The sequence below is a fragment of the Cylas formicarius genome, unplaced genomic scaffold (assembly GCF_029955315.1).
Source record: "Cylas formicarius isolate icCylForm1 unplaced genomic scaffold, icCylForm1.1 PGA_scaffold_2__14_contigs__length_35257938, whole genome shotgun sequence".
NCBI classification, from domain to species: Eukaryota; Metazoa; Arthropoda; class Insecta; order Coleoptera; family Brentidae; genus Cylas; species Cylas formicarius.
In genome coordinates this window covers 34,471,213-34,495,401 of record NW_026844319.1, presented here as the reverse complement: position 1 = coordinate 34,495,401, position 24,189 = coordinate 34,471,213, and the positions used below count along the sequence as shown (strand labels likewise).

Genomic DNA, 24,189 nt, shown 5'->3' with positions numbered 1-24,189 from the left:
CTTTGATTTTATTTCCATCAAACGTTACAAAACTTTCACCTCCAATTGAACGAGAACTCCTACAAACCAACCTAGTTGGCCGGCGCCGCCGCCGCCGCATCTTCAACTCCCTTCTGTTTGGCGGGCCGCCTGCGGTTCGGCCTGCGAGGCAGCCTCGACACCGCCAAGTATATGCTCCGCTTCGAAAGGGGGTCGAGCTGGTCTGGAACGAAATAGGGCTGCCATTTTAACTCTTTTACCTCAACACACATAAAGACATTACGCAGGCCAACCAACCAACGTCAAAAAATATTCAAGGTGGGATTTCGAAACTTTCAATAATTAAGATGATGGAACGTCGATGGTAAAATTATGACCAGACCTTATGTCAGGGAAACAACAATTAAGTGTGTTGAAATCTTTGTTTAGAAAGAAAATGACGCAAAGTGTACGAATGTGTGCGGTGTGACATATTCAGAAAATAATAAATTTTACGGTGATCAATGATGAGCACTATAGTGATAAACAATATACAAAAGTTGGGGTCGCTGAACGATCTGTTAGTGTTGAAAAAGTAGAGAAACTTTAGAAAAAAAAACTATACATGATAATTAAGCAAAATCGAAAATCACCATGTAAAACAACTAAAATAAATGAAATGGTGCTTAAGGAAGATTGTGCCATATAAATATTTTTGATGAACGGTGGACAACATACGAGGGCAGCGCCAAAATTTCCCGGCCTGAATATGAAAGAAACAAAGTAGAGTAACAATTTTTTGTTATTTGTCAATATAACTTCATTACACTTATTACATCCCCTTATTAACAACTCAATCCCTTTAAAAAAAATATTTTGGTTTGTTTGCAAAATGAGCTAAAACAGCCTCTTCTAACTCAATTTCGTAGTTAAACCGCCGTCCACGTAAGTACTTTTTCAAATATCTAAACAAATAATAGTCGCTGGGGGCCATAGCTGGACTATAGGAAGGATGATCTATCTGTTAGAAAGCACACTCTAAAATGGCAGCTTGTGCAACACCAGCAGTATGAACAGGTGCATTATCGTGCAAAAGAGGCACGCCTCTGGTCAGTTTTCCTCGACGTCTTACACGTATGCAGTCTTGCAATTTATGTAATAATGTTGCGTAATATTTACATTAACAATGGTATTATTTTCTTTAAAATCTATCAAAAGAATACCTTCACAATCCTAAAAGATCGTGGCCATCGTCTTTTTTGTTAACTGGCAGACTTTAAATTTTCTTGGAGGTGCTTCACCCTTACGACGCCACTCCATTGATTCTTTTTTCGATAGAGGGTCATAATGGAGAACCATAGTATCATCTATCGTCACAATAGTTTCTATCACAGGCTTCGGTTCCGACCCACAGAGTTTCAGAAAAGATCGCGCACACTCAATTCGGCGTTTTTGAATAGCCGAAAGGTTTTTATGAACCCACTCTTGCATCATGATCATGCAGGATTCGACGAACACTTGCATCAGAAAGCTTAGTAGTTTCTGAGCTTTAAACGTCGATCACTCAATACCACCTCTTCCACAATCGCAACAATATCTTCCGTTATGACCTCCGCTGGTCGACCAGTTCTTGAATCATCTTCAAGGGACTCCTGCCCCATTCTATACTCAATTTGCGTTATCTGCGACATTTTTTTCGGACACGTCAAGACTTCAATTTTTTTTTCTCAGGCTACTAAGACATTTATTAAAAAAAAGACAAAGTTTTGTCGTGATACTGGAACTGCATCTATTTCAGGCCGGGAAATTTTGGCGCTAACCTCGTAGATAATGATACTAAAAAATGTGTCCATCAAACATCTGTGTTGTCAAGTGAAAATATATAATTTCGTGAAAATCTGACCTTTTAATTCTTATTTATTTTGTTAAATGGATTTTCATCAAGTAAAAGCCACCTCACTTAAATTTTTAAATTGCCAAACACTACAAGTGAAAATCTATTTTGTGTAAAATTGAAAAACTTCAACTAAATTCTGCCACTACTATGGTGTTACTGCGAAAATTCCTCCTGTATGACATTTTATGATATTTTAAGCCTCTCATGCGTCAACCATAGTCTAAATTTGCTCAAGTGTTCAGATAGTTCATTTCACTTTTGTGTGACTGGACGTGTTTAAAATACTTGCAGCTAATTTTGGAACAAATCAGTTACTATTAAAACCTTTTACGCTTGCAATGGCAAAATCCAGGACGATGACGCTTAGGTTCGACTCACCGCTGTCCAAACTCCGGAACCACCGCTCCATTTCCAGTATCACAGACCAATCGTATTCTTCGTATTTGTCGAACCCGTTGCAAACGTTGCCCAGCATGATGATGAACGTCGCTCTCAGGTTTCGGTTCTCCGCCGGTATCGTCTCCATCAGAGGCATTATGTTGTCTTTCATTTTCCGGTACACCCACTTGGTGGGCTTATTTTTCAGGAACAAGAGGAGGGCGCAGTCGCCGAGGCGATCCGATGGATTTCCTGTAACGAGAGCAAGCCCGAAGATGGCAAGGTACCGGACGGTACATTTGAACTACTCACTGAGGTACTCGATCAGGACGTCTTGGAACACTTCGTCGCAATTCCACCGCTCGTCGGGGTAACCGTAGAATTTGCGCAAGAGATCCCTGAGGGGCGCCAAGTTGTACCCGGGCAGGTTGCAGCCTTTCAACATGCACAACTGCACCAAAACTTTAACGATCGGGAAATCTGCAATTGACGAAGTTCGTAGTCGGTAGCGAAGGGGGCGGGACCGATAACTTACCGTTCGAGTGACTAGCCGCGGGCAGTACCTCCGACCAAACGGTAAGCACCGCGAAAAACATGGGAACGGCGAAATCGCCCATGAAGTAAAAACCTTCGCAGCAAAATCGCCTGAGCCTGTTCAGGTCGCGGCGAAGCTTACAAATGGCGGCGTAGACCCTAGCTATGGGCGATACGATGGTGAGCTTGCACAGCCGCCGGTCGAACAGTTCCATTTCCGCAGCGTGCAAAAAAGTGTCCATCATGTTCGGATGGTTTGTGTGGTGCAACCGCGACAAGAATCCCAGGAGAACCCTCTGAGTGGGAGTCATGGCGGGAGCAGGTGGATAAAGGTTCTCCACCTTGTCCCGGTAGTCGAGCGACAGTTTTTGAATAACGATGCTGAAAATTGCGGGAAATGTTACTTATGAAGACCCTTCTTCACCAATTACTCACTCCGCGATATAATTTTGGTCCTGGGTGGCAAATTCCGCGACGATTTTGTCCAACATCTTTTCTTCTTTGGAATAGATCAGCAGCTTGTTGAAAAGGTATTTTACTCGGCCTGGAACAACGGTTATTATTAGCCGAGGTTCGAGCTTTTTCCGTGGGCCTCAAAATATTAAAAAGTGTTTATTTAGAAAATTTAATTAAAAACACGTTAATTTATTTACAGGTAATGTGAATGTTGTAATAATTTCATAATTTTAAATCTCCTTCTCATTTTTAACCACTCAAGAGGATTAATTACAATCACAATGACAGCGGAGAAAAAAAAACTATAAATTCGGAGTTCACAAATAATGATAATAATAAATTTAAGTAGATCGAACTGCATTTATGGCATTTGCCTATATATATATATATATATATATATATATATATATATATATATATATATATATATATATATATATATACAGGAAATTATATGAAAATGGTAATTTTTACCAATATATGGGACACAAAAGTCAATTTTTTATCAAACATCACCCGTAAGTCGGTAAATTTAGTTCCACGCGATAGTAGAGTACCTTTAACTTGAGAGAATGAAACTACGAAACATTTGGAAAGATTGAGAGATAAAAAGTTGTAAAAAAATTATTAAACAAAAAATATTGGATAAAGTAAAGTGTTGATAATATGCAATGCACGTTGTAGTTTAATGCAATTATATATGCTATTACTATTACTAACAATGTTCAGATTTTCAGTTATTTAATGATTTATGACAGCTGTTTCGGCAATACCGTGCCTAAATCAAACACAAAATATGACAATATATAAATAGGTAGTAATGGATTTTTGTTTATGGGTTGATTGCAAATTTGCTATTAACGGTCATAACGACAACATCGAAAACAAACACGTATTAGCTAATTTAATAAAATCTCAACTTACAACTAGCAGTAAATTCCAGAATCTTTTACATATGTCTATGGTAAAATCAATTAAAAATAAGGCTTCCCAAAATAAAATAGCATTTATAAAAGTAGATAATGGAAATACAATCATAGCTATCAATTCTCTAGAAGATATTACAAGAACCAAACAGTTTCTTAAACCACACCTTGTATATTGTATATATATATTGTACATATACCAAATGTCGTAATAAATAATATGGAATAATACAGACATAATAGACAATATTCTTACTCAGAGACAAGTCAACCCTACCATGAAACGAGACTTGTTGGATAGTTTGTTTAGACCAAAGTTATAACTAAAAAGCAGTTTCAAATAACTCTCAACTCTATTTATCCCATATTAAACACCGAAACCAAAATTTACAAAACAATGAAATACATAGGAGAACCTAGCCAGAAAACTTCAAAACATTATCTAAATTTGGTTATTTTGCTTTTAAAACTGAAAACACCATAGGACATTTTCTAAAAAAAAAAATTAAAACTAAATTTCGAAACACTCAAAAATCCGAAGTCTACAAGTCGAAATGTGGATCTCGTTCCAAAATTATATCGGACAAGCAGGTAGAACATATAAGAAACGCGTTAACGAACATAAAAGGGCGTATAAAAATAAAAGTTCTGGTTCTAACTGTGCCATTCATTTAAATTCAGGAATGCACAACTTTGACGATAATTTTGATATTTTACATAATCATTTAAAAAGCAAAAGAACTAAATTTGTTGGAAGCTACGGAGATTAACAATATGAGATATTCGAATTTATTACCTAATGATCAATTGGATTTAAATGCGTCTTCCTGTACCTGGAATTAAAAATCTTTTACTACCTGTTTTTATATAGAATATACTCATATTTTGCATTCCTGGCTATTTGGTATTTTAAACTATTATTACAATGCGGAATAGATACTCAAAACATTTGGTATTTCAACAAGCGCTTATGACTTATTAGACAATAGAATCCTAACTGATGATTATTCACAAAAAGTATCTAAGACTCTAAGTTAGACAATTTAATAAACCCCACTAAAAAACCAGTCAGTCATTTCAAATTCCTCGAATCATGAATTTTACAAAAGATTTATCAATTTGACTAACACTACATTCTCGGAGAAAGTGTCCGAATTGCTAAAAAAGGGTGTCAACTTTAATCACTCACAACACCAATATAGAGTTAAACTGTTTTTAGGGGTCGATTGCGAACTTGCTATTGACGGTCAAAACGGCAATATCGCAAACAAACAGGTATTAGTTAATTTAATAAAAATAAATAAATGCAATTAAATAAATAAAAAGGTAATTTTGATTTACAAGATCAATCGGAAAGCAAAAAACTAAATTTGTAATAAAATAATAATATTATTATAAATTAATAATAAAATTAAATAAATTAAATCTATTACTATCTGTTTATACGAAAAATTCACTTACTCGGGACCATCCGAACTGGTTTTTGGGAGGGAATAATTATGGGGTTATGCTCAGGTATTTCCACGACGTCGGGCGACTTCGGACAGTCAGCGTATTCATCATCGATTCCCTCCGGCTCCAAGTTGAATTTACCCTCTTCACCATTCCTTACGGCACGCTGGTCTTGCCGGGGGATTTTCGACTTTCGCATCGCGGTTTGCTGCTTAAAATCTTTGTTCATGACTTCCATAACTTTGGACAATATGTCAGGTTCTGCGGGCTGACAGTTGGTATCGAGTCGGGGCCTTTTCTTCGGTGCCGTTTTAAGCAAGTCCACGGATTTTCCGTCCTCTTTGATTAGAAAATTCTGAACCACATTGATTTTTTTACCGCGTCCCTTTTCGTTTTCATTACCTGCTATATCACAGTCGCTCGGGTTCTTGTAAATCGGTCTGATCGTTCTGGCCTTTCTGACGACAGCCCGCTGCAGTTTGTTTCTAACCGACGCTCTTTTTTTACACAACTTAGGACGTTTCCGCGCCGATGAATCGTCTTCCGCGTCTTTATCGCTGCTCGAGATGTCTTCGCCGAATAAATCCTTTTCAGACGGCGCGATGGAGCCAGCTTCGGGCCGCTTTTCTTCCTCTTTGACTTCGGATAACATCATCTTATCGTCGACTCTATCTTCGATCGCGGACCTCATGCTTTGCCTTGTACGCGCAGCTGATACATCTTCATCTGATGATGAGTCCGATATGAACTCTTTGCTGATAAATTTCGTTCTGGTGTTGGTCTGCGGTTGGTTTTTCTTGCTATTAGATCCGATCTTCTCCACAACTCGTGACGTCTGATTTGTCCCTCTCTTGCCATCCCGAGGAGGAAGATTCAAGTGTGAAGCTGGTAGTTCGTCTGACGATGACTCTATGCTGATACGTTTCATTTTTGAGTTGCTGTGTTCATTCAATTTGTTTGTTGGTAAATCCGCTACTGCTCCCTTCTCCTCTTTACCCGTCGATATGTTTAAAGGAAATAAGGCCGGGGTAGTTTCTTCGCCCACCTCCACCACTCTAGAAGCACTCTTTTTCTCTTCAGGGAGCACGCATTCATACGATTCGACGACGGTCTCTGTTATGGCGGTAACGTCACCTTCTTGTAGGTTCAACGCCTCGACCTCCGACGAAACATGTGTGCGTGCTCCATTCTGCGCGTCATAACTAGAGTCCAATCCGTAAATGGGCTGCTCGAACAGGTTCGCGAACGATAACCTTACAGATGTTTCGCCCTTGCTCCTCTTCGAACAGCCAGAGGGAGATTTGACCTCGCAACTTTTTCTTTTGTTCCTTAGGAAGTAGCGCGAGGGGCCCGAATCTTCACACCTATTGGTGTACTGGTGGTCATTGACAATCGATCTGACGATAGTGCCAACCGCGTGCTCCCTTTCAGAACACGCGTAATCCTTTTCCGACGCCAGAGGACTGAGCATCGTCGGGCAAGTCGAATTCTTGAACGGGCTCAGAGAATCCTCGAGAGCGACGGACGACAAACTGCTCTCGTCCATGTTGGGCGTGCCCGTGACCAAACCCGAGTCGACCATATACTCCGAATCCGTCTCGGCGTTGTATCTTTGTTCTTTGGCAGCTCTCAAGAGCATTTTGTTCCTGACGAGAACGTTTTTAGGCCTCGCGAAGAGTTTCTCCAGTTCCGACTCCGTCGCCGAATTAAAATCGGATATTTTCCTTTTCGGTTTCTTGTACGTGCGTCTTCGTTGCTCGGCGACTAGTTCCCGTATGCCGTCGAGCAATCCGTCGATGAGGTATCTCAAGTCGAACTGTTGCTCGGATTTGACACCGTAGCTTAAACTTTTGATCCCTTCTTCCTCCTTGACGTTCAAAAAGCCCAACAGTTCCGACTCCGCTCCGTGACGGTTGTCGAGCACCATGTAATGTTGGTCCGAGATACACCCCTTGCTCTGGCACGTGATACGTTCGTTGGTAATGTATATGGGCGGGCAAACGCACCGACGACACCGGCCGTCGGACCCGTTCGCGACCGTGAAGTTTATATCGTTTTCCCTCAGCAATTTCAGGACGTTTACGACGTCGTCCTGGGAACAGGATTTTTCTTTTATTCTTGCGTTCCGTTTCCCCTGCAGACGCATTAGTTTTCTTTTGTACATGTGGCGGTGCATTCTCGTGATTTCTTTGTTGGCGCGGGCTCGTTCCATTCGAGGGTTTCTTGCGGCTTTGTTTTCTGGCCGGCATGGCAGATCGAAGATGCCGGGAACCGATTTTTCCGTACCTGGGGTGGGGGGCGTGACTATAATGTCGGGTAATGTCGGCGATGGTGACGTATGGCCCGCCTCGTTCGAAACGTCGTAAAGTTTGTCACCTGGGGTAATCTCGTCGTCTGAAAGAAACGTACCGTTTGGCACAGGTAAGGTACAGCGCAACCTCCCTAATCCAAACAAATTACAGTTGGACCATCCAACGCCAGCCCATTTATGTGTTTAAAATCCATACATATGGTTCTAATCTAGAGTTGGGAAGGTCATAATAAAATAATAATAATAATAATAATCTCCGAAAATAATCCATATATTTCCCTGGTTTCATTCATTACAGATTCGTGAATCGCGAAACAAATTGTTTTCTAAAAGCCCTTTCTCAAACACTTGTTTTTCAAATAATTATTTTACGGTTGTTATCCGTATCATAAACCAAAAAATTTAGACAAAATATTTTTTTCATTACATTATTCGACCACTTGCGTCAAATATTTTGGGTTAATTGATAACAGGAATAAAACTTACCGGATACAATTTTTTAATGTATCCATTACTATACTACTACCTATCTATCAGAGGTAAGGTGCTTGAATATTTAAAAATATGTAATTTAAATAAATCTGAGTTAATATCGAGTGGGTGTAATACGTGTATTCTGGACTTCTAACTATTGAGCAAGTGAAGAAGTACAGTTTACGATTTTTTACTTTCCGCAGTAACAGTCTGCTTTTTCGCCTCTTGGTGCACTCAAATCTACCTTAGAAAAGCAGATATGTACTTAAAACCCCCTTTTTTTGGGACAAATAAATGGTTTTCGCTCTTGATTTTGAGTACATTATAGTCAAAACTTGCATTTTCAAAACTTAGCAGACTGAAATATACATTAAAACTGCAGATGACTACTTAAAAACCCACTTTCTTGGATTGATAGTAGGTTTTTCTGCATTGAAAAGAGAAAAAAGCCCCAAAAATTCTGTCAGCACAGAACACGGCTGTAGACGACAATGAAAAACTCTTCATGCTTCAAGTCCCTATTGTTCGTCAGTATAAAAAATTGTTAAAATCCACAACATTACAATAACACACTTTCAACAGTTAAAATTGAAGCCTACATCAAGCCTGGCATAGATGAAGATAAAACACAATTGAAATGGAATGTTAAACAGATGTGTGGTTAAGTTTTATCAAATCATCATAACCATTTAAGATTTTATCCGAGGTTTTTATATCAATACATTTTCTCCTATTTACTTGCCCGATATATAATGCTCTCCCTAACATGGGATTTTTCAGTACCAATACCTTTATTACTGCTTAAAAAAAATTGGACTCGCGTATATTATTATATTATATTAATTTAATGTAATTTGTATCTTCTGTATATTTGAAATCATATGTTGATAGAACCCTATTAGTTTACTATGTTGTTTTTATGTAATGTCTGATGGGATCTTGTAGAAATGTAATTTCTGATAAACAATAAATATAATAAAAAAATATATACAGAAATAGCCATCATTAAAATATGGGCAACTGAAAAACAAATATTTACTTTTATACATAAACTATTTTTGCGGGTTTTAATTTATGAAATTAGCAACAGTTTTTTTTTATATTTCAACTTATTAAGGAAATGGTTATACCATGGCTGAACCTAATTGCCTCACTTAGATGCCAAATCTTTGCAACTATTTTTAACCCCAAGACGTGAAAAAAAAAAAAAAATCACAAAAACTGGATAATGTGCAACACACAGATGATTTACATATAATATAAATTATATACATTTATTTTTGCATTAATATGCATCACTTGCAAATCGGAATCGAGTATTGCTATTAACAGTTTGGATTAATGGGGTTGCAGTGTATAGTGTAAGTCAGATAATTTACCTTGGCAAACCGAAAATGGACTGACGGGACTCAACAAGTCTGGCAATATCATTTCCCCGAAGATGTCGCTCACTGAATAGATCTCGTCAGTGGTCATGTTTTCATCTGTTTGTGTTGCAATATTTACCCCATTTAAAAGTGGATTTTTGTCCGTTTGCACGCTATGCTCGACCGAGACAATTTTTGAAGTCTGGGTCTCCTGAGAGAACGTTTCAAACGGCTCTCGTTCTCGAGATAAGGTTCTGACTTTTCTCTTTAACCTAGAAACTTCAAAATCTTTCTCGTGTTCCAGAGAAGCCAACTCCAAACGCAAAGAACTGGACTCCTTTAATTTTTGGTTTAAACATTCGATCTGAAAGCAATTTTGGAATGCGATAAACTTAAAACTTGTAGAATTTTGATAAGTGCTTAAAGGGGTGAATCTGTGAGGAAGCAATGTTTCATTGGATTGGTACATGTTAACGTAACTGAAAATGGTTGAACGCATTTTGACAAAAAATCCCAGCTTTTCAACTTTAACTATCTGTAATATTAGGTTATTTCTGAAAAAGCAGGCAGCATTCTTGAAAAAAAATAATTTGATTTGGTTGTATATTATTTCTGCCCAGTGTTTAAGACATTAACAGAGTATTTTTCGAGCCAAATAATTAAAATCGATACGCCGTAGACCTCCACCTACAAATCATATTATTTGATGTAATTTTTAGGCAATAAATCTGAATTTTAACACATTTCTATATAAAAAAAAATACTCGTTTACTACAAAATTAGCACAAAATATTTTTGGCACTATTTGCAGATTTATGAATGATACAGTTTGGACTAGTAAATTAATTAATTACTAATTAATTAGAAGTGTAACAATCTTAACGTTTGAAGCCACAGGTGGAATAATAGTATAAATTCACAGGAATAAATCAAATTTAAGAAATGGACAAACAACACACTCAAATTAAAATTAATTAAAAAATTACTTAAATGATAGATATTGGTAAAAATAGTTCCTTAACACCAAAAAAATTGTACAAATCAAAAGTCTAGAAAAACCCAGGTAAGGAATCAATATGAAAACATTACCCAAAACCTGAACAGGAAGTTTTTTTTTCAGTTATCTATTTATATCCATCCCCATCCATATATCCATTATCTACATATATATTATACATAAATTTTACATACAAGCAATTTTTTTGCAATGTAATCTTTCCAATGTAAATCATTTTGTTGAATTTCTTGAAATATTTTCGTGAATTTAAGATTCACCCCTTAAATACACATTGACCAAAATAAAATCCTTAAATTGACCTTACTTTTTTTTTTAATACATCTACATCCGATTGCAGTATAGAGTTTTTGAAGGCTAAAGTTTTAACTTCATCTTGGTGCCTCTTTTTAAGGTTTTCAAGTTCAGAGGAGAACTGATTTGACTTCAAAATTAAGGCCGCGTTTTCCTTTCGAATTTCAATTTCGATCTGCTTATACAGGTCACATTTCTCAGTTAGTTCTTTAACTTTTTCTTTTTTGGCATCAACAGTTTGTCTGCCTTTTTTCCCTGCTTTATCACAAGTGCAGTTTTCCAGTCCATCTTCCAACCGTTTGTAATTCAATTGGCATTCTATGAGAGTTTTTTCATATTTCTCTACTAGTTTACTATGTTCTACTTGCAGCGTTTCAAGTTCTGAAGTACACAGGTCATGTTTTGGTTTAAGATTATTCAGTACATATGAAATCCTTTCATTTTCCATTGCCAGTCGCTTCTTTTCGGACAACACATTCTCGTATTTCATTTTCACATCCTTGTAGAGCTTAGTTGTATTTAACAATTTACATTTTTGCTCCTCAAACACCTGCAGAAGATCGCTACAAGAAGGTTAAATATAATTTCACCCTTATAATTGGCAAGCGAGAATAGGGATACTTACTTTGTTTTAATAATTTTCTGCTTAACAATACTAAAATGCGTCGTTTCCATGATTATGTGAAGAAAAACGTTGATTGAACTAACCTAGAAGGTTGCCGGGCGTCGAAAAACCCGAAATACATGTACAAGAAATAAAAAGTACGAAATTTTACCAATTTCTCAATGCTGTGAATACATATTTTCTTATCAAAGCTATCATATTTCATTTTTTATGTATCGGAAAACGCGGACTTACGTTTTTCTAATGCATAGGTATACGCATTTTTCAAACCCAGGAAATTACAGCATAGAAGAAAAATACAAAACCGTACCACGTCAGTTTACTGTGGTGATAACACTCTTCTTTTATTCTTCTCACAAAACCGTCCACGTCAGTTTACTGTGGTGATAACACTCTTCTTTTATTCTTCTGATACTAAATAATATAGGCATTTGTCCATTGACGTCATCAGTAAAGCATAATCCTTTTTTAGTTAATAATCAAAACTGCATTAAGCAATGTTTGTTACCGCCGTGAATGTGGATGTGCTAAATATATATAATCATTATTATTCATTACTCCTAACATTTGCTATCTAGAGTTGGAACAAACAGTTTTTATAACGTCGTTTTTATGGTTTCTCTAATTCTCAGTAACTCTGACTTAAAAGAGAAGGAAAATATTAAAAATAATACATATTGAAAATTGTTTAGACCAGACTTGTACACCATGTCGCAATATGGAGAAACATGATGTCAAGAAGATTCCTTTTTGATGGTGTAATACTTAAGAAAAGGGGATTCTGTGGTGGAGCATTGCACGCGGCGGTTTAACCTCTGTTCGCTCCCGGCAGAATCCCATGTATTCGTCCCAAAAAGTTTGATATCGGTTTCCACGGCGTGGATTTAGTGTTTTGAGTGTTCAGTGTACGTCTTAAAGTGATAATCGTCGTCGGCCCCGTCGCTTTTCCCCGTTCACGCCGGTATGGAGGCCGGATGGGCCCGGATTGTCCGCGGTGGTAGCGGGGAGAAGCCGATTTTTTTGGTATCGGTCAGAATCGTTTTTTGTTAGCTGAGCAAATTTTGATTATATTTCTTCTTCTTCGTACGTGTTGGTCATTGACCAAAAGCGAAAATCCTCGACGGAAGTCGGCAATGGGCAAATGATCCTAGTAGTCGCGCCCACCAGTGTTAGTGAAACGAAGAAAAGTATTATTTTTCTATGGTTAGCATTGATAACAGAATTTGTAACAAGCGTAAAGCGTTGTTTCGTTTTAAGATTTTGTGGCGTGCCTGGAGGATATAATTAATATTATTGCCGAAGTACGGCATTAATCTTTTTTTTTGGTATTTAGAGCCATTGTAGAAATGAGTGTCGACATTTTACCACTTAAATGTAAGCGAATATTAAAGTAATTATCCCGGCAGTTTACTCTTTATTTCTTTTAGCCGAATCTAAAAATAAAGACAGGGATGAAAATGGGGCCGAACCTTCTCACCCGATCACTAAAAAGGGAATTTTGACTTCTTTTAAGACTGGCAAGCCAATGACCATTCCAGAAACGGACATTGTAAGCACTTTTAGCCCATAAATTCATTATTTAATACTTTAATTTTTAGTTGGGGAAATGTCGATTTGTATCAGAGTTTGAAAAGTTAAATAGAATAGGAGAAGGCACATATGGAATTGTTTGTAAGTATTTATCAATCATATCCGTTTGTCTAAATTTCATTCATTCTTTGGTAGATAGGGCAAGAGACACCATATCAAATCAGATTGTTGCATTAAAGAAGGTCAGAATGGATCAGGAAAGGGACGGTATTCCCATTAGCAGTTTGAGGGAAATCCAGGTATTATTAAATTGCAAACACGAAAACATTGTCCACTTAAAGGAAGTGGTTGTGGGAAAAAGTTTAGAAAGGTAAACATTTGCCTTTTGTATGATAGATGTTCTAAAGCATTGGGAATGTTTTAGTATTTTTTTGGCAATGGAATATTGCGAGCAAGACCTGGCTTCTCTGCTTGACAATATGCAAGCCCCATTTTCCGAATCACAAGTCAAGTGTATTATGTTGCAAGTATTGCGAGGTTTGCGTTATTTGCATCATAACTTTGTCGTGCACAGAGATTTAAAAGTGTCAAATTTACTTATGACAGACAAAGGATGCGTTAAAATTGGTAATGTGTTTTATAAATTTGATAGTCATTGAATAGTCATGAATTCCTCTTTTCGCAGCCGATTTCGGTTTAGCAAGATGGTTTGGGCTGCCTTTAAAACCAATGACCCCTCACGTGGTGACTTTGTGGTATAGAGCGCCAGAGTTGTTACTACAAGCCCCCACACAAACTACCAGTGTAGATATGTGGGCGGCCGGATGTATTTTAGGGGAACTTTTGGGGCACAAACCTTTATTACCTGGAAGGTCGGAGATCCAGCAACTGGAACTGATAGTGGATTTATTAGGCACTCCTTCCGACGCAATATGGCCGGGTTTCAGTGGTCTGCCGGCGTTGCAAAACTATTCTCTTAAACAACAACCCTATAACAACCTGAAGCAAAAATTTCCTTGGTTATCTGCGGCAGGCCTGAGGTTGCTGAACTTTTTGTTTATGTACGATCCTCGTAAAAGGGCCACAGCAGAAGAATGTTTGCAAAGCAGTTATTTTAAGGAACCTCCTCTACGTAAGTTTTGGTTGTTAGGTAATAAACACCCACTCACTTTTTGATCGTTGCAGCTTGTGACCCCAAACTGATGCCTACTTTTCCTCAACATCGGAATATAAAAGGGGGCAGCAAAGCTGGCCCTTCAGATAATACAGGCGCCGGAGACCAGACCAATAACTTACCGGCCATCTCAGATCTGGTGAGCCTAAACCTCCCTTACCACAATTTAGTTCAACTTTTTTTTGTTTTAGTTGGGATCCATTGTAAAGAAGAGGCGCGTTGAATAACTAGTATTTTTGAAATTGTATTTTGTGTAATAATAAATTTGTGTAACTATCTTGTATATGTCTTTTCAATTTCTAAAACCTTGTTCCACTAAAACTTACATTTATTTAAAACTCCGTTCACTGTAATAAAAATATGTGACGTCAAAAATAATCTGTTTTACTTATTCTGTGCTACAGACATTTGATGTCAGGCGCTATCTAGGATTCGGAGAGGTTATTAAAACACTTTAAAATCCTACAGCAACAGAGGTCCGGGTCCCCGCTATTCACCAATCGCGAGCCACGTCATGGCAGGTTAACTCCTCCCTACTTCAAAACAGATGTCAGATAATCGAAAATACTTTTTCTTTAAAAACTCAAGTTTTCCCATACCAATTTTAATTTGATTTCGTCGCAGCCGAGTCGATTTTCCCGGCACCCTCCCATTTTGCTTTGAAATGTTAAATTTATCGTGACAGCAATCCTGCAACTTGGCCAGGTTTTGCTGATAAGGATATCCAAATTAATCACCTGTTTTCAAGATAATGTTTTTTCAATGCACGAAGCAATAATGTTTTTAAGTGCGACGCGGCGTTCCTGACAAAGTGTTCAATATTGTTTAACATGTCCAGCGTTAGGAGTAAGTGTGTTAGGTTTCTATTCAGTGGGTGTTTACTGTTGTTACCTTCGATATGCTTCTGCGAAAACACCAAACCTATGACCAAAGAGGAGAGAATAAAGCTGAGGTATTGCCTGTCCCTTGCATTTCAAGCAGTTAAGACAGAAATTTCGTTACAGGGAAGAAGCAAGGGATATGTTTTACCATGCATACAATGCTTACATGGAGAATGCTTATCCTGCTGATGAACTTATGCCCCTTAGCTGTACCGGGCGATATAGGGGGCTTACGCCAAACCGGGGCGATATAGATGATTCTTTAGGAAAGTGAGTAGCCAATCCTAGGAGGAAATTCCTGTTTTGCACTTGTCACAATTTATTAATTTTTACTTTTGTTATTTCAACTGACAAACATTTTTTAATGATCGATTATTAAAACTTATTTTTGTTTTGAATGTTATCTTCCCAAATTTGCTCAAGTATTACTGTCGGGGACCTGTAGTACAATAAAATTTGAATTTATTTTTGTGTTCCATACCTTTTTACCTACTTATTGCACACATGCGGTAAAAAACACTTTTTTTAAATTTAGGTCATAACAATTAGTAACCATACATTCAAATTTAATGTCGATAAAGTACCGCTAACAATTTTTTATTCGTTAATGGTACTTTTTTTGGCACAATCTCTCTTGTCATTAGACTTTCATGTCGCTCACATTTTTTGCAGTTTTTCCCTTACCTTAATAGACACATTAGACAGTTTAGTGATACTAGGCGACCTAGAAGAATTCGAGCACGCTGTTAAGCTTGTGATAAACGATGTAACGTTCGACAACGATGTTGTGGTATCCGTTTTTGAGACCAATATACGGGTAGTCGGGTAAATATGGTTGGGTGAACGGTTAAACATTTTTTTGTTTCGTGTTTTATTTCAGAGGACTATTGTCGGCCCACTTGATGGCCGACTTGTTGCAACAAAGGGACAATATAATGCTCTGGTATAAAAGTGAACTGTTGGACATGGCCAAAGATATTGGTTACCGGTTATTACCTGCTTTTAACACCACTACGGGCATACCCTATTCTAGGGTAGGTCATTTAGTAGATAAACCATCATTTAACTTATTATTATTTATTTACTTTGAATGTAACTTATTACTCTAAATTGTCTCTTCCGAAACAAACAAACTGATCAAAACAATTCCAAATATTTTTAAAATGAGGACTCCCAATGCACCCATATAATTTGTTCCCTGAATATGGGCCCTAGATACCTTAAAATACACTATTATAATATTTTTACCCACTAATCTGCACTACGCCATTTTCTGTCTAAAGAATGATGACCACACTTTTTTTTCCCCGAAAATTTTATGGAATCTGGACATCCCTTGATAAGAAACTGTCCAATTGACAATTGGAGTCTTACATCAACATTTTTGAGCTATATGGGTTCAACCCATCATCGTGAAAATAAAACATGAACGTTAAAAATGTTAAAAATTGTATTGTAAATTTTACAGGTAAATTTAAGGTACGGCATTAAGTCGGACAAACTGGAATCCGCCCGGGAAACCTGTACCGCCTGCGCCGGCTCAATGATTCTGGAAATGGCGGCATTGTCGCGCTTGACCGGCGAACCCATATTCGAAGATAAAGTGAGTTGCGTCTAAGATAAATCCAAGGCACATTTATTGGTATTTATTGACTATACAACTTTGAACGATAGCTTTTTAAACCACTGCTCGAGGCGCCTGTGTTCTAAAGGGCCAATTTGTAGGCATTCCTTATAATCTTCCTAAGTATTCAGGCTTTTGCACCTACAAAGACGCGTCAAGAAATGGCTATAAATAATACATTGAAATTGCTAAGTCCTTTGCAAACTTCACAGAACATCTTTTCACTTTCAAAATATCACTTTCCTCACAAAAAATTAACAAAAACGCGTTTATTCCTTATAAAGACATTAAAAAAGAAGTTTTTTAATATGGGTATTATTGAAAAATGAACTATTTGTTATTTTAGTGCCAATGTTTAATGAAATAGTAGCAACACGTTTTCAGTACATAAAAATATTACTCTTTATGTATTTGCATCAGGTTAAAATGGAAACAATGTTCTGGTCCCTGTGATTTAGACCATAAAATATTTTACATTATCTTTATTTATGTGAACGTTATATTTCCTCGCCAAGTTCGTTGTTTTTCGCAGGCCCACAAGGCGATGGACGAGCTGTGGAAAATGCGTCACCGCAGTTCCGACCTGATGGGCACCGTGTTAAACGTGCACTCGGGGGACTGGGTGCGTCGCGACTCGGGGGTGGGCGCCGGCATCGATTCCTACTACGAGTACTGCCTGAAAGCTTACATCCTTCTCGGCGACAACAAATACCTGAACCGATTCAACAGACACTACAATGCGGTCATGAAGTACATCTCGCAGGGACCGATGCTGCTCGATGTACATATGCACCGGCCTCACACCACCTCGCGCAATTTCATGGACGCGTTGCTCGCCTTCTGGCCTGGTTTGCAGGTCCTCAAAGGTGACATCAAGCCCGCGGTCGAAACCCACGAGATGCTGTACCAGGTGATATTTAATTTAGAAAAATAATGATTAATTTTAACATCAATGTCAAAATAAGCAGAAATGATTGCAATGTCAGAAGATGCAACTATTAAAACTTCACTTAAACATTAGCATAGATGTAGGTAGAGTTCTCCAAACGATATACGGTTTTTAAAACCCATTATGGTTTTGGCTGAGGAATGAGTTTAAGACCCAATTGTTCTAAAGCGGGAGGGTCCATTCTTTTCGGCACGTACACCACAAGCCAGGGTCGTATTTAAGATGTTAGACGACTATTATACTGAAACTGTTATATTAATTCTAATAAATCTTCTTAAAACAGTCCCTACTTGAGGTAGCTCTATTTCAAGTGCAAAGCAATACAAAATTTTATGTATATAATTAGAGTTTTGGAGTTATTTCTATTCCGTCTTGTGCTTGTAATTAGTAGTTACCAACTTACTGTTATTCAATTGTTTTTCAAAATTCGGTGTGCTATTTTTATTGAGGTGACGTATACATTTTATTACAATTTATTTCCTGCCAAATACTAATATTATTCAATTTTGTTGTCTCTTGCGAGGTCCAGCGACGAAGAAGTTGCGATTGTGGTCGATGACGTAATTACAATTTTAAATGTGTTTCTGTTTCTGAAATGTTTTTTTTTTTATTACAAAACCATCAATAAGAGACGAGTTTCGATGGAATCGAGAAGATTTTCGTGGTGGACAAGATATTTGAGAGAAATCCAATAAATTAACGCTCAAAATGCTCCCATCATATATTTAGATGAGATTAATGACATCGGTCATTAATTTTGTCTTTGTAGGAACCAATTTTTAAAATTCAAAACAACAGAAAATTGTGTTGATAATATATTCCTGGATATCATCGGTTCGTTTGTTGAACTCCGACTGGAATCTTGCAGACGTTTCGTCAAGATCTCACTTGGCATCTTCAATGTTCACGCTCCAAAATCACTTCGAGTGCAGGATTGCAGTTCGATGCAGGATTCCAGTGGGAGTTCAACAAACGAACGGATGAATTTTAAAAATTGGTTCCTAACAAGACTACAGTTAAAATGGGTGCTAAAGTTGAGATAAATGACAAATTCGAATCTCTTTTGCTTGACTCTACGAGAATCGCCTAAAATATGAAGAAAAGAACTTCAAAGAACTGGATTTTTTGGAAACATATACTTATCGAGAATCTACCAAATAAAACGCTAATTTAATCTTTATAATGGAAAAAGAGGGAAACTAACCAATTTACCACATAGCTTACATTTGGATGCTTAGCCGGTTTCAAATAATTGAGGCAAAGGTGAACTGTAATTGAACACAGTTTTGTCAGATGCGATCTGAACGACTGGAATAGGGAAAAATTTTAAATGTTCGATGAAAAAATTTCAATTTCGCACTCTGCAAGTGCAAAATAATTTTGATTGAAGGTGATGCAACGTCACAAGTTCATTCCGGAAGCTTTCACTACGGATTTCCAAGTGCACTGGGGCAATCATCCGTTACGACCCGAGTTCCTAGAGTCGACGTATTTTTTGTATAGCGCGACCGGCGATCCCTACTATCTGGAAGTGGGCAAAAACGTGCTGCGTAGTCTGCAAAAGTACGCACGCGTGCCGTGCGGCTACGCCGCCGTCAACGACGTGCGTACCGGCAAGCAGGAGGACCGTATGGACTCGTTCGTCCTTGCAGAGACTTTCAAATATTTGTTTCTGCTATTCGCCGACAAGGCGGACGTCGTCGTCGACCTCGACGAGTTCATATTCACGACCGAGGGTCACCTGTTTCCGTTAACGTTGGCCGGTCACGGGACTAATGGTACCGGGAACGCCCATGACAACCAGGCCGAGGAAGCGGAGTTCGCGCTGTCGTGCCCGAACACGCTGAAACTGTTCCCGGGCGCCGTCAGGAAACCGTTGCGCAATATGGTCGACGGCATGTGTCCCAGAAGGGGCTCACCCAAAAGGTAGGTGGGCAAAGTCTGTTAAAAAAAATAAGCGCATTCGGGTTTGTAAAGTTGGACTATCGTTGACTGCGCAGGACTGGGTGCGCGTTGGTTTGATCGTCACATTTTTGTTTCGAATTTCAATTAGTTTAACACAATTTTGGTGATTTCATTTCAATAATAATATCGGTATTGTCTCGCATATTGAGTATTATTGATTTTTGTCAAGTTCGTAGAAAATAAGTACATAATATAGATGAGAGATTAAATTATATTAAAATTTTATACAAGTGATAACAAAAACAAAACCAACAAAATTAAAAATTTTAGTTTTGATTGGTTTTCTTTAGACTTTGCGAAAGTATATTGAAGAGTCTAACATCAGTGTGAGTAAAATATATATTTTTTTACATTCTAGCCTTTTTTTAAAATAAGAAGCGATCTCTATTACTTCTGTTATAGTCGTGACATTGTCTGCTTTTTTTGTATGTTATTTATATTTTTATACACCCATTAAGAAACTTCTTATACACAGCAACCACACCCCTGGAACATTCTTTTGCGATTTGAAAATAAATATCGCGTGACTCGAATTTCCCCGAAAAGAATTCCGAATACCGGTTCAAAACAGCTTTTAAATTGTTTAATAGAAAACAATAACTATTTGAAGAATGCAATTGGTAATGACGTTTGTTGACCGTTTTTAGCCATAAGACATTTTGAATGAACGTGACAAAAGATGTTTACAATTCCGTTTTACCGCGCTAATTGCGAAGTTTCTTTTAAAATATCGTTTAAAGTTTAATTTCAGGGATATTACTTAAATCCGTTATATTTATCGCAAAAGGCCTACGAAAACCAAAAAACAAAAAGGAAACTAGAAAACAGTTTGCCATGTCCCCTTTGGATGTGTCATTGATATACATCTGCCTCCTTCCACGTTGCAGGTTAACGGCGAGCGAGTTTTCAGCGTCCAACATCAACCACCTCCGCGTTATCAAGGACATGGGCATCAACATAATCGCATTGAGTGACGGTCGCGTACAGCTCCTTCACACTCCCTCCGCCGTAAGTCGACTGCTATCAATCTGCTCCTCTTTTTGGTTGCGTCCATTTTCGTAAAAGCGCCATTAAGAGGGAGGGTCCTAAAATTTTGATTTTGTCCGTCACCTTCGAACGACCTTCAAATTCAAAATTTGAATTTGAAAAAGTTTTTTGATAGAAAAAAGTGTAAATATTTTTTACTAAGACGTGAGAAAACGACATATTTTGCTCCCTATCTCTCTCTCTCTCTCTTCTCTCTTATTCACTGTCGCAGCCGCCAGAAACTAGCTAGATCTGATCTATTTTTGTAAAATATTTGCTTGCACCTTTTCCTAGCCATATTTTCCGATATCATGGGTAAGTAATATTTTCGGGGATGTGTTTACAAAATCATGATTTTTATCGTCTTATACCAGATCGTCGGAAAGTTTTTTTTTTTCTAAATAGACCCTGACAGATAACTAAAAGCGTTGTCAATTCATATATCGCTGCTCTAAATACCAAAATTTCATTTTAATTTTTAATGGTTTATCAAGAATCGATAATAGCCCCTTGCCCAATGTTTTAATGACGAGTATTTAAAAAGTGACGAAAAAAGATACTAATCATTTTGTGTAGAATCATCATCTTGTAAGTTACTTCAGCAATATCAATTTTAATTCGCGTCTGCTGCAAAACGAACCAATAGAGAAATAGGTACATATGTTACAAAAAACATGCAGCATTACTGAGCCACCGAAAATATTTTAAAATGATAGATGACAGTCTATACGACCAAAGTTTCAGCCACGTTCGTACTTCACTACTACTCAACACTTCTAATGTTCCATCAACTGTGAGGCTTCATGTTGATTAGAGCGTTTCTTTCGTAATCTTCGAATACGTCCTCAGGCACGGTCCGCGCTGGACGCGGAAGAAGGCCTGATGTTTATGCACGAGATGGCGGAGTTGTCGAAACTGCAAGCCCAACAGCCGGATCCGTCGCCGTTGGAGATCTCTTTCCCGATACGGGGCGACGGTGACGCGGTACAAACGGTCACCGTTCACGCCGGCCCCGCCCAATTCGGGCGTGTCCTCAAGGGCGACCAACAGGTGACCGCGAGAACGGTTATAGTGCAACCGTTTCGCGGTTGCGAAGAGCCGAAACATCGCGACCTGATCGCCGGCCGCATAGCCATAATGGAACGCGGCGATTGTATGTTCGTTGACAAGGTGCGCAGGGCGCAAAAATACGGCGCCGTCGCGGCCGTGATCGTCGACAACGTAGCGGGCAGCAGCGTTGCCAGTTCGCCCATGTTTTCGATGTCGGGCGACGGTAGCGATGACGTCACGATCCCCTCGGCGTTCCTGTTTACCGAGGACGCGGCCAAGCTGCTGCTCGCCCTGTCGAAGGACTTGATGCTCGAGCTGACGATCAGGGAGATCGGCGGCGGGACGGGGACACGCGCGACTAACGACGCCGACGAAGAGGGCATGTTTCACAAGCTCAAGGTTAGCAGTTTTTAAAGGAAGGGGGCGCCACATGATATATTTCACTCGATAGGGTAATTTTTAGTAGAGTGGTAACAAGAAATACTGTAGAGATATTATTATACATTCAAATACCAAAAAAAAAAAATAGATCCTTGTTTCTAGCCGAAATAAACTCCAGAATTTGTATTCTGGAGTTGAAATGCTCTGTCTCTTTTATCCTTCTTTCGTGATTCGTGAGTTTCTTCATTCGACTGCTCAATCGGAATCATAAAATATGATATGATTTCAGAGCTAGTTATTCAAATAACATAATAAAATTTAATTAGTGAATATTCCAGAAAATTTGCTACAAATATCTGTCAGCTTTACCGTTGCATAGCTATTATTTTAGAAAGCAAATTTTGTCAAAATATGTCAGCAAGTTCGACTCTCTTACTTAATTATTGTAAAACACAGATTTTTAACGTAATTTGCCTGAAATTTTGTTAGTTTTCAACATGTCTTGGAAAAATTTTTAAAATCAGTCTGAAAAATGTTTTTTGATTTTACTCGAGTTTTTTTTTTTTAAATATGTCCACCCTAGGTAATTGCATGCTATAATAAAAAAAGGTAAAATAGAATGAAAGAGAAGTTAATTTATTATATCTATGTGATATTTATTTTTTAATATTTTCATTATTCTTGAAAAAAAGTAATTTTCCAAAAATCGAATATCGCATAAAAAAAAATCATCTTTTATGGTCTATATGAAGCAACGTTTGCGTTTGCGTATGAGGTAATGACTTCGAATAACGGCCCGTGCATTTTTGTTCGGGCTTTCTAAAACCTTTCAATTGGATTTGCGGGGTAATCGAGCGTTTCGACGCATAAATTGTCGCAGATGTCGGTCCAGGAGTTCCTCAACAAGCACACCGGCCTGGCGTTTAGCCAAACCGTCGAGGCGGGCGGTTTCCAAGCCGACATAGGCGCCGACAAGGTCCGGATCACTTACGACGCGTCTAGAGAGACTCAACAACTGTCACCGCCGCCGACCGGTAGGTTTGAGTGGGCGGAGTCGGCGGTCAAATCGAATATCGCTTCGTTTCAGGTGACCGACCGAACCAGCAATGGAGTCAAATACGTAAAGGCCTGCTGAAATCCATCCTGCATTCCGACAACAAGGAGCTCTACGTGCCGCTTAATATCTTGCGGATTTATTATCAGACGTTGGGCGGGACCGAGGATCACGGCCCACCGGATTCCGTCAAACAGACGGAATGGCTGCTCAACGAGATATCCAACGAGCACAGGCGGAAAGATTCGTCGTCGGGTGACGATTCTTTGGTCAAACTGGGTGAGAATAAAGGCGTCTCCGTGTTGGCGGATATCGAACACGTCACCAAAGACGAAGACGGGGACAAACTGAAACTGGATAAATTGAAGAGGCTCAGCTCATTACTGGAGAGCTTCAACCAGTTGGAGGACGCTTTGGAGCAGTCAGAAGCGCTGAAAGACGTGCTCGGGAAGCTCCACAGTGACACGACGGAGTCTGACGATTTGGTGGTAGGCGGGGCCGACGATAAAAAAGACGGGGACGCGGAACAGGAGGAGATAGGGCAAACCCGTGCCGCCGACGAGTTATGATATTGAAAAACGGTCTGCGGGAGTTTAATCGCGTTTTCGTACATTTTGGCAGACCATGGGGGTGGGGCCGCGAACCGGGGACGGCGCGACTCCATCGGCATCGTTGGCTGTGAAATTTGAGTACCGGTTTTCGTCGCGATTTAATTTAGGGGCAAGTTTTACGACACATCTCCATTTTTTTTCTTATATACAAACAATAAATTAGCAATTGAAAATGGCAAACTTGTGATATCTAATAGAGCCAAGTTGAGGTTCGGTTAAGCTTTTTACAGTGTCAATTGATCTCGCGATTTTTTTTC

At 38.5% G+C, this 24,189-nt stretch overlaps 3 protein-coding genes across 3 annotated transcripts; 2 read left to right on the top strand and 1 right to left on the bottom strand.

Moving 5' to 3' along the window:
- Positions 1-62: 62 nt before the first annotated feature.
- LOC132697825 (uncharacterized) lies at positions 63-11,961 on the bottom strand. Its single transcript, XM_060663497.1, has 9 exons — positions 11,688-11,961; positions 11,076-11,625; positions 9,766-10,117; positions 5,611-7,995; positions 3,203-3,311; positions 2,769-3,148; positions 2,546-2,713; positions 2,234-2,485; positions 63-202 (listed from the first exon to the last, which is right to left on the bottom strand). The coding sequence occupies exons 1-9, from the start codon at positions 11,735-11,737 to the stop codon at positions 72-74; spliced, it is 4,377 nt and encodes a 1,458-aa protein (XP_060519480.1). The 5' UTR covers positions 11,738-11,961; the 3' UTR covers positions 63-71.
- Positions 11,962-12,906: 945 nt separating this feature from the next.
- LOC132698109 (cyclin-dependent kinase 10) lies at positions 12,907-14,672 on the top strand. Its single transcript, XM_060663986.1, has 8 exons — positions 12,907-13,061; positions 13,115-13,236; positions 13,286-13,358; positions 13,413-13,587; positions 13,642-13,844; positions 13,903-14,349; positions 14,403-14,530; positions 14,583-14,672. The coding sequence occupies exons 1-8, from the start codon at positions 13,034-13,036 to the stop codon at positions 14,616-14,618; spliced, it is 1,212 nt and encodes a 403-aa protein (XP_060519969.1). The 5' UTR covers positions 12,907-13,033; the 3' UTR covers positions 14,619-14,672.
- Positions 14,673-14,883: 211 nt separating this feature from the next.
- On the top strand, positions 14,884-24,168 carry LOC132698822 (ER degradation-enhancing alpha-mannosidase-like protein 3). Its single transcript, XM_060665147.1, has 11 exons — positions 14,884-15,343; positions 15,396-15,542; positions 15,945-16,097; positions 16,153-16,306; positions 16,741-16,875; positions 17,429-17,806; positions 19,236-19,771; positions 20,698-20,818; positions 21,686-22,285; positions 23,148-23,301; positions 23,355-24,168. Exons 1-11 carry the CDS (start codon positions 15,222-15,224, stop codon positions 23,888-23,890), a joined length of 3,036 nt encoding a protein of 1,011 aa, XP_060521130.1. The 5' UTR covers positions 14,884-15,221; the 3' UTR covers positions 23,891-24,168.
- Positions 24,169-24,189: the final 21 nt, after the last annotated feature.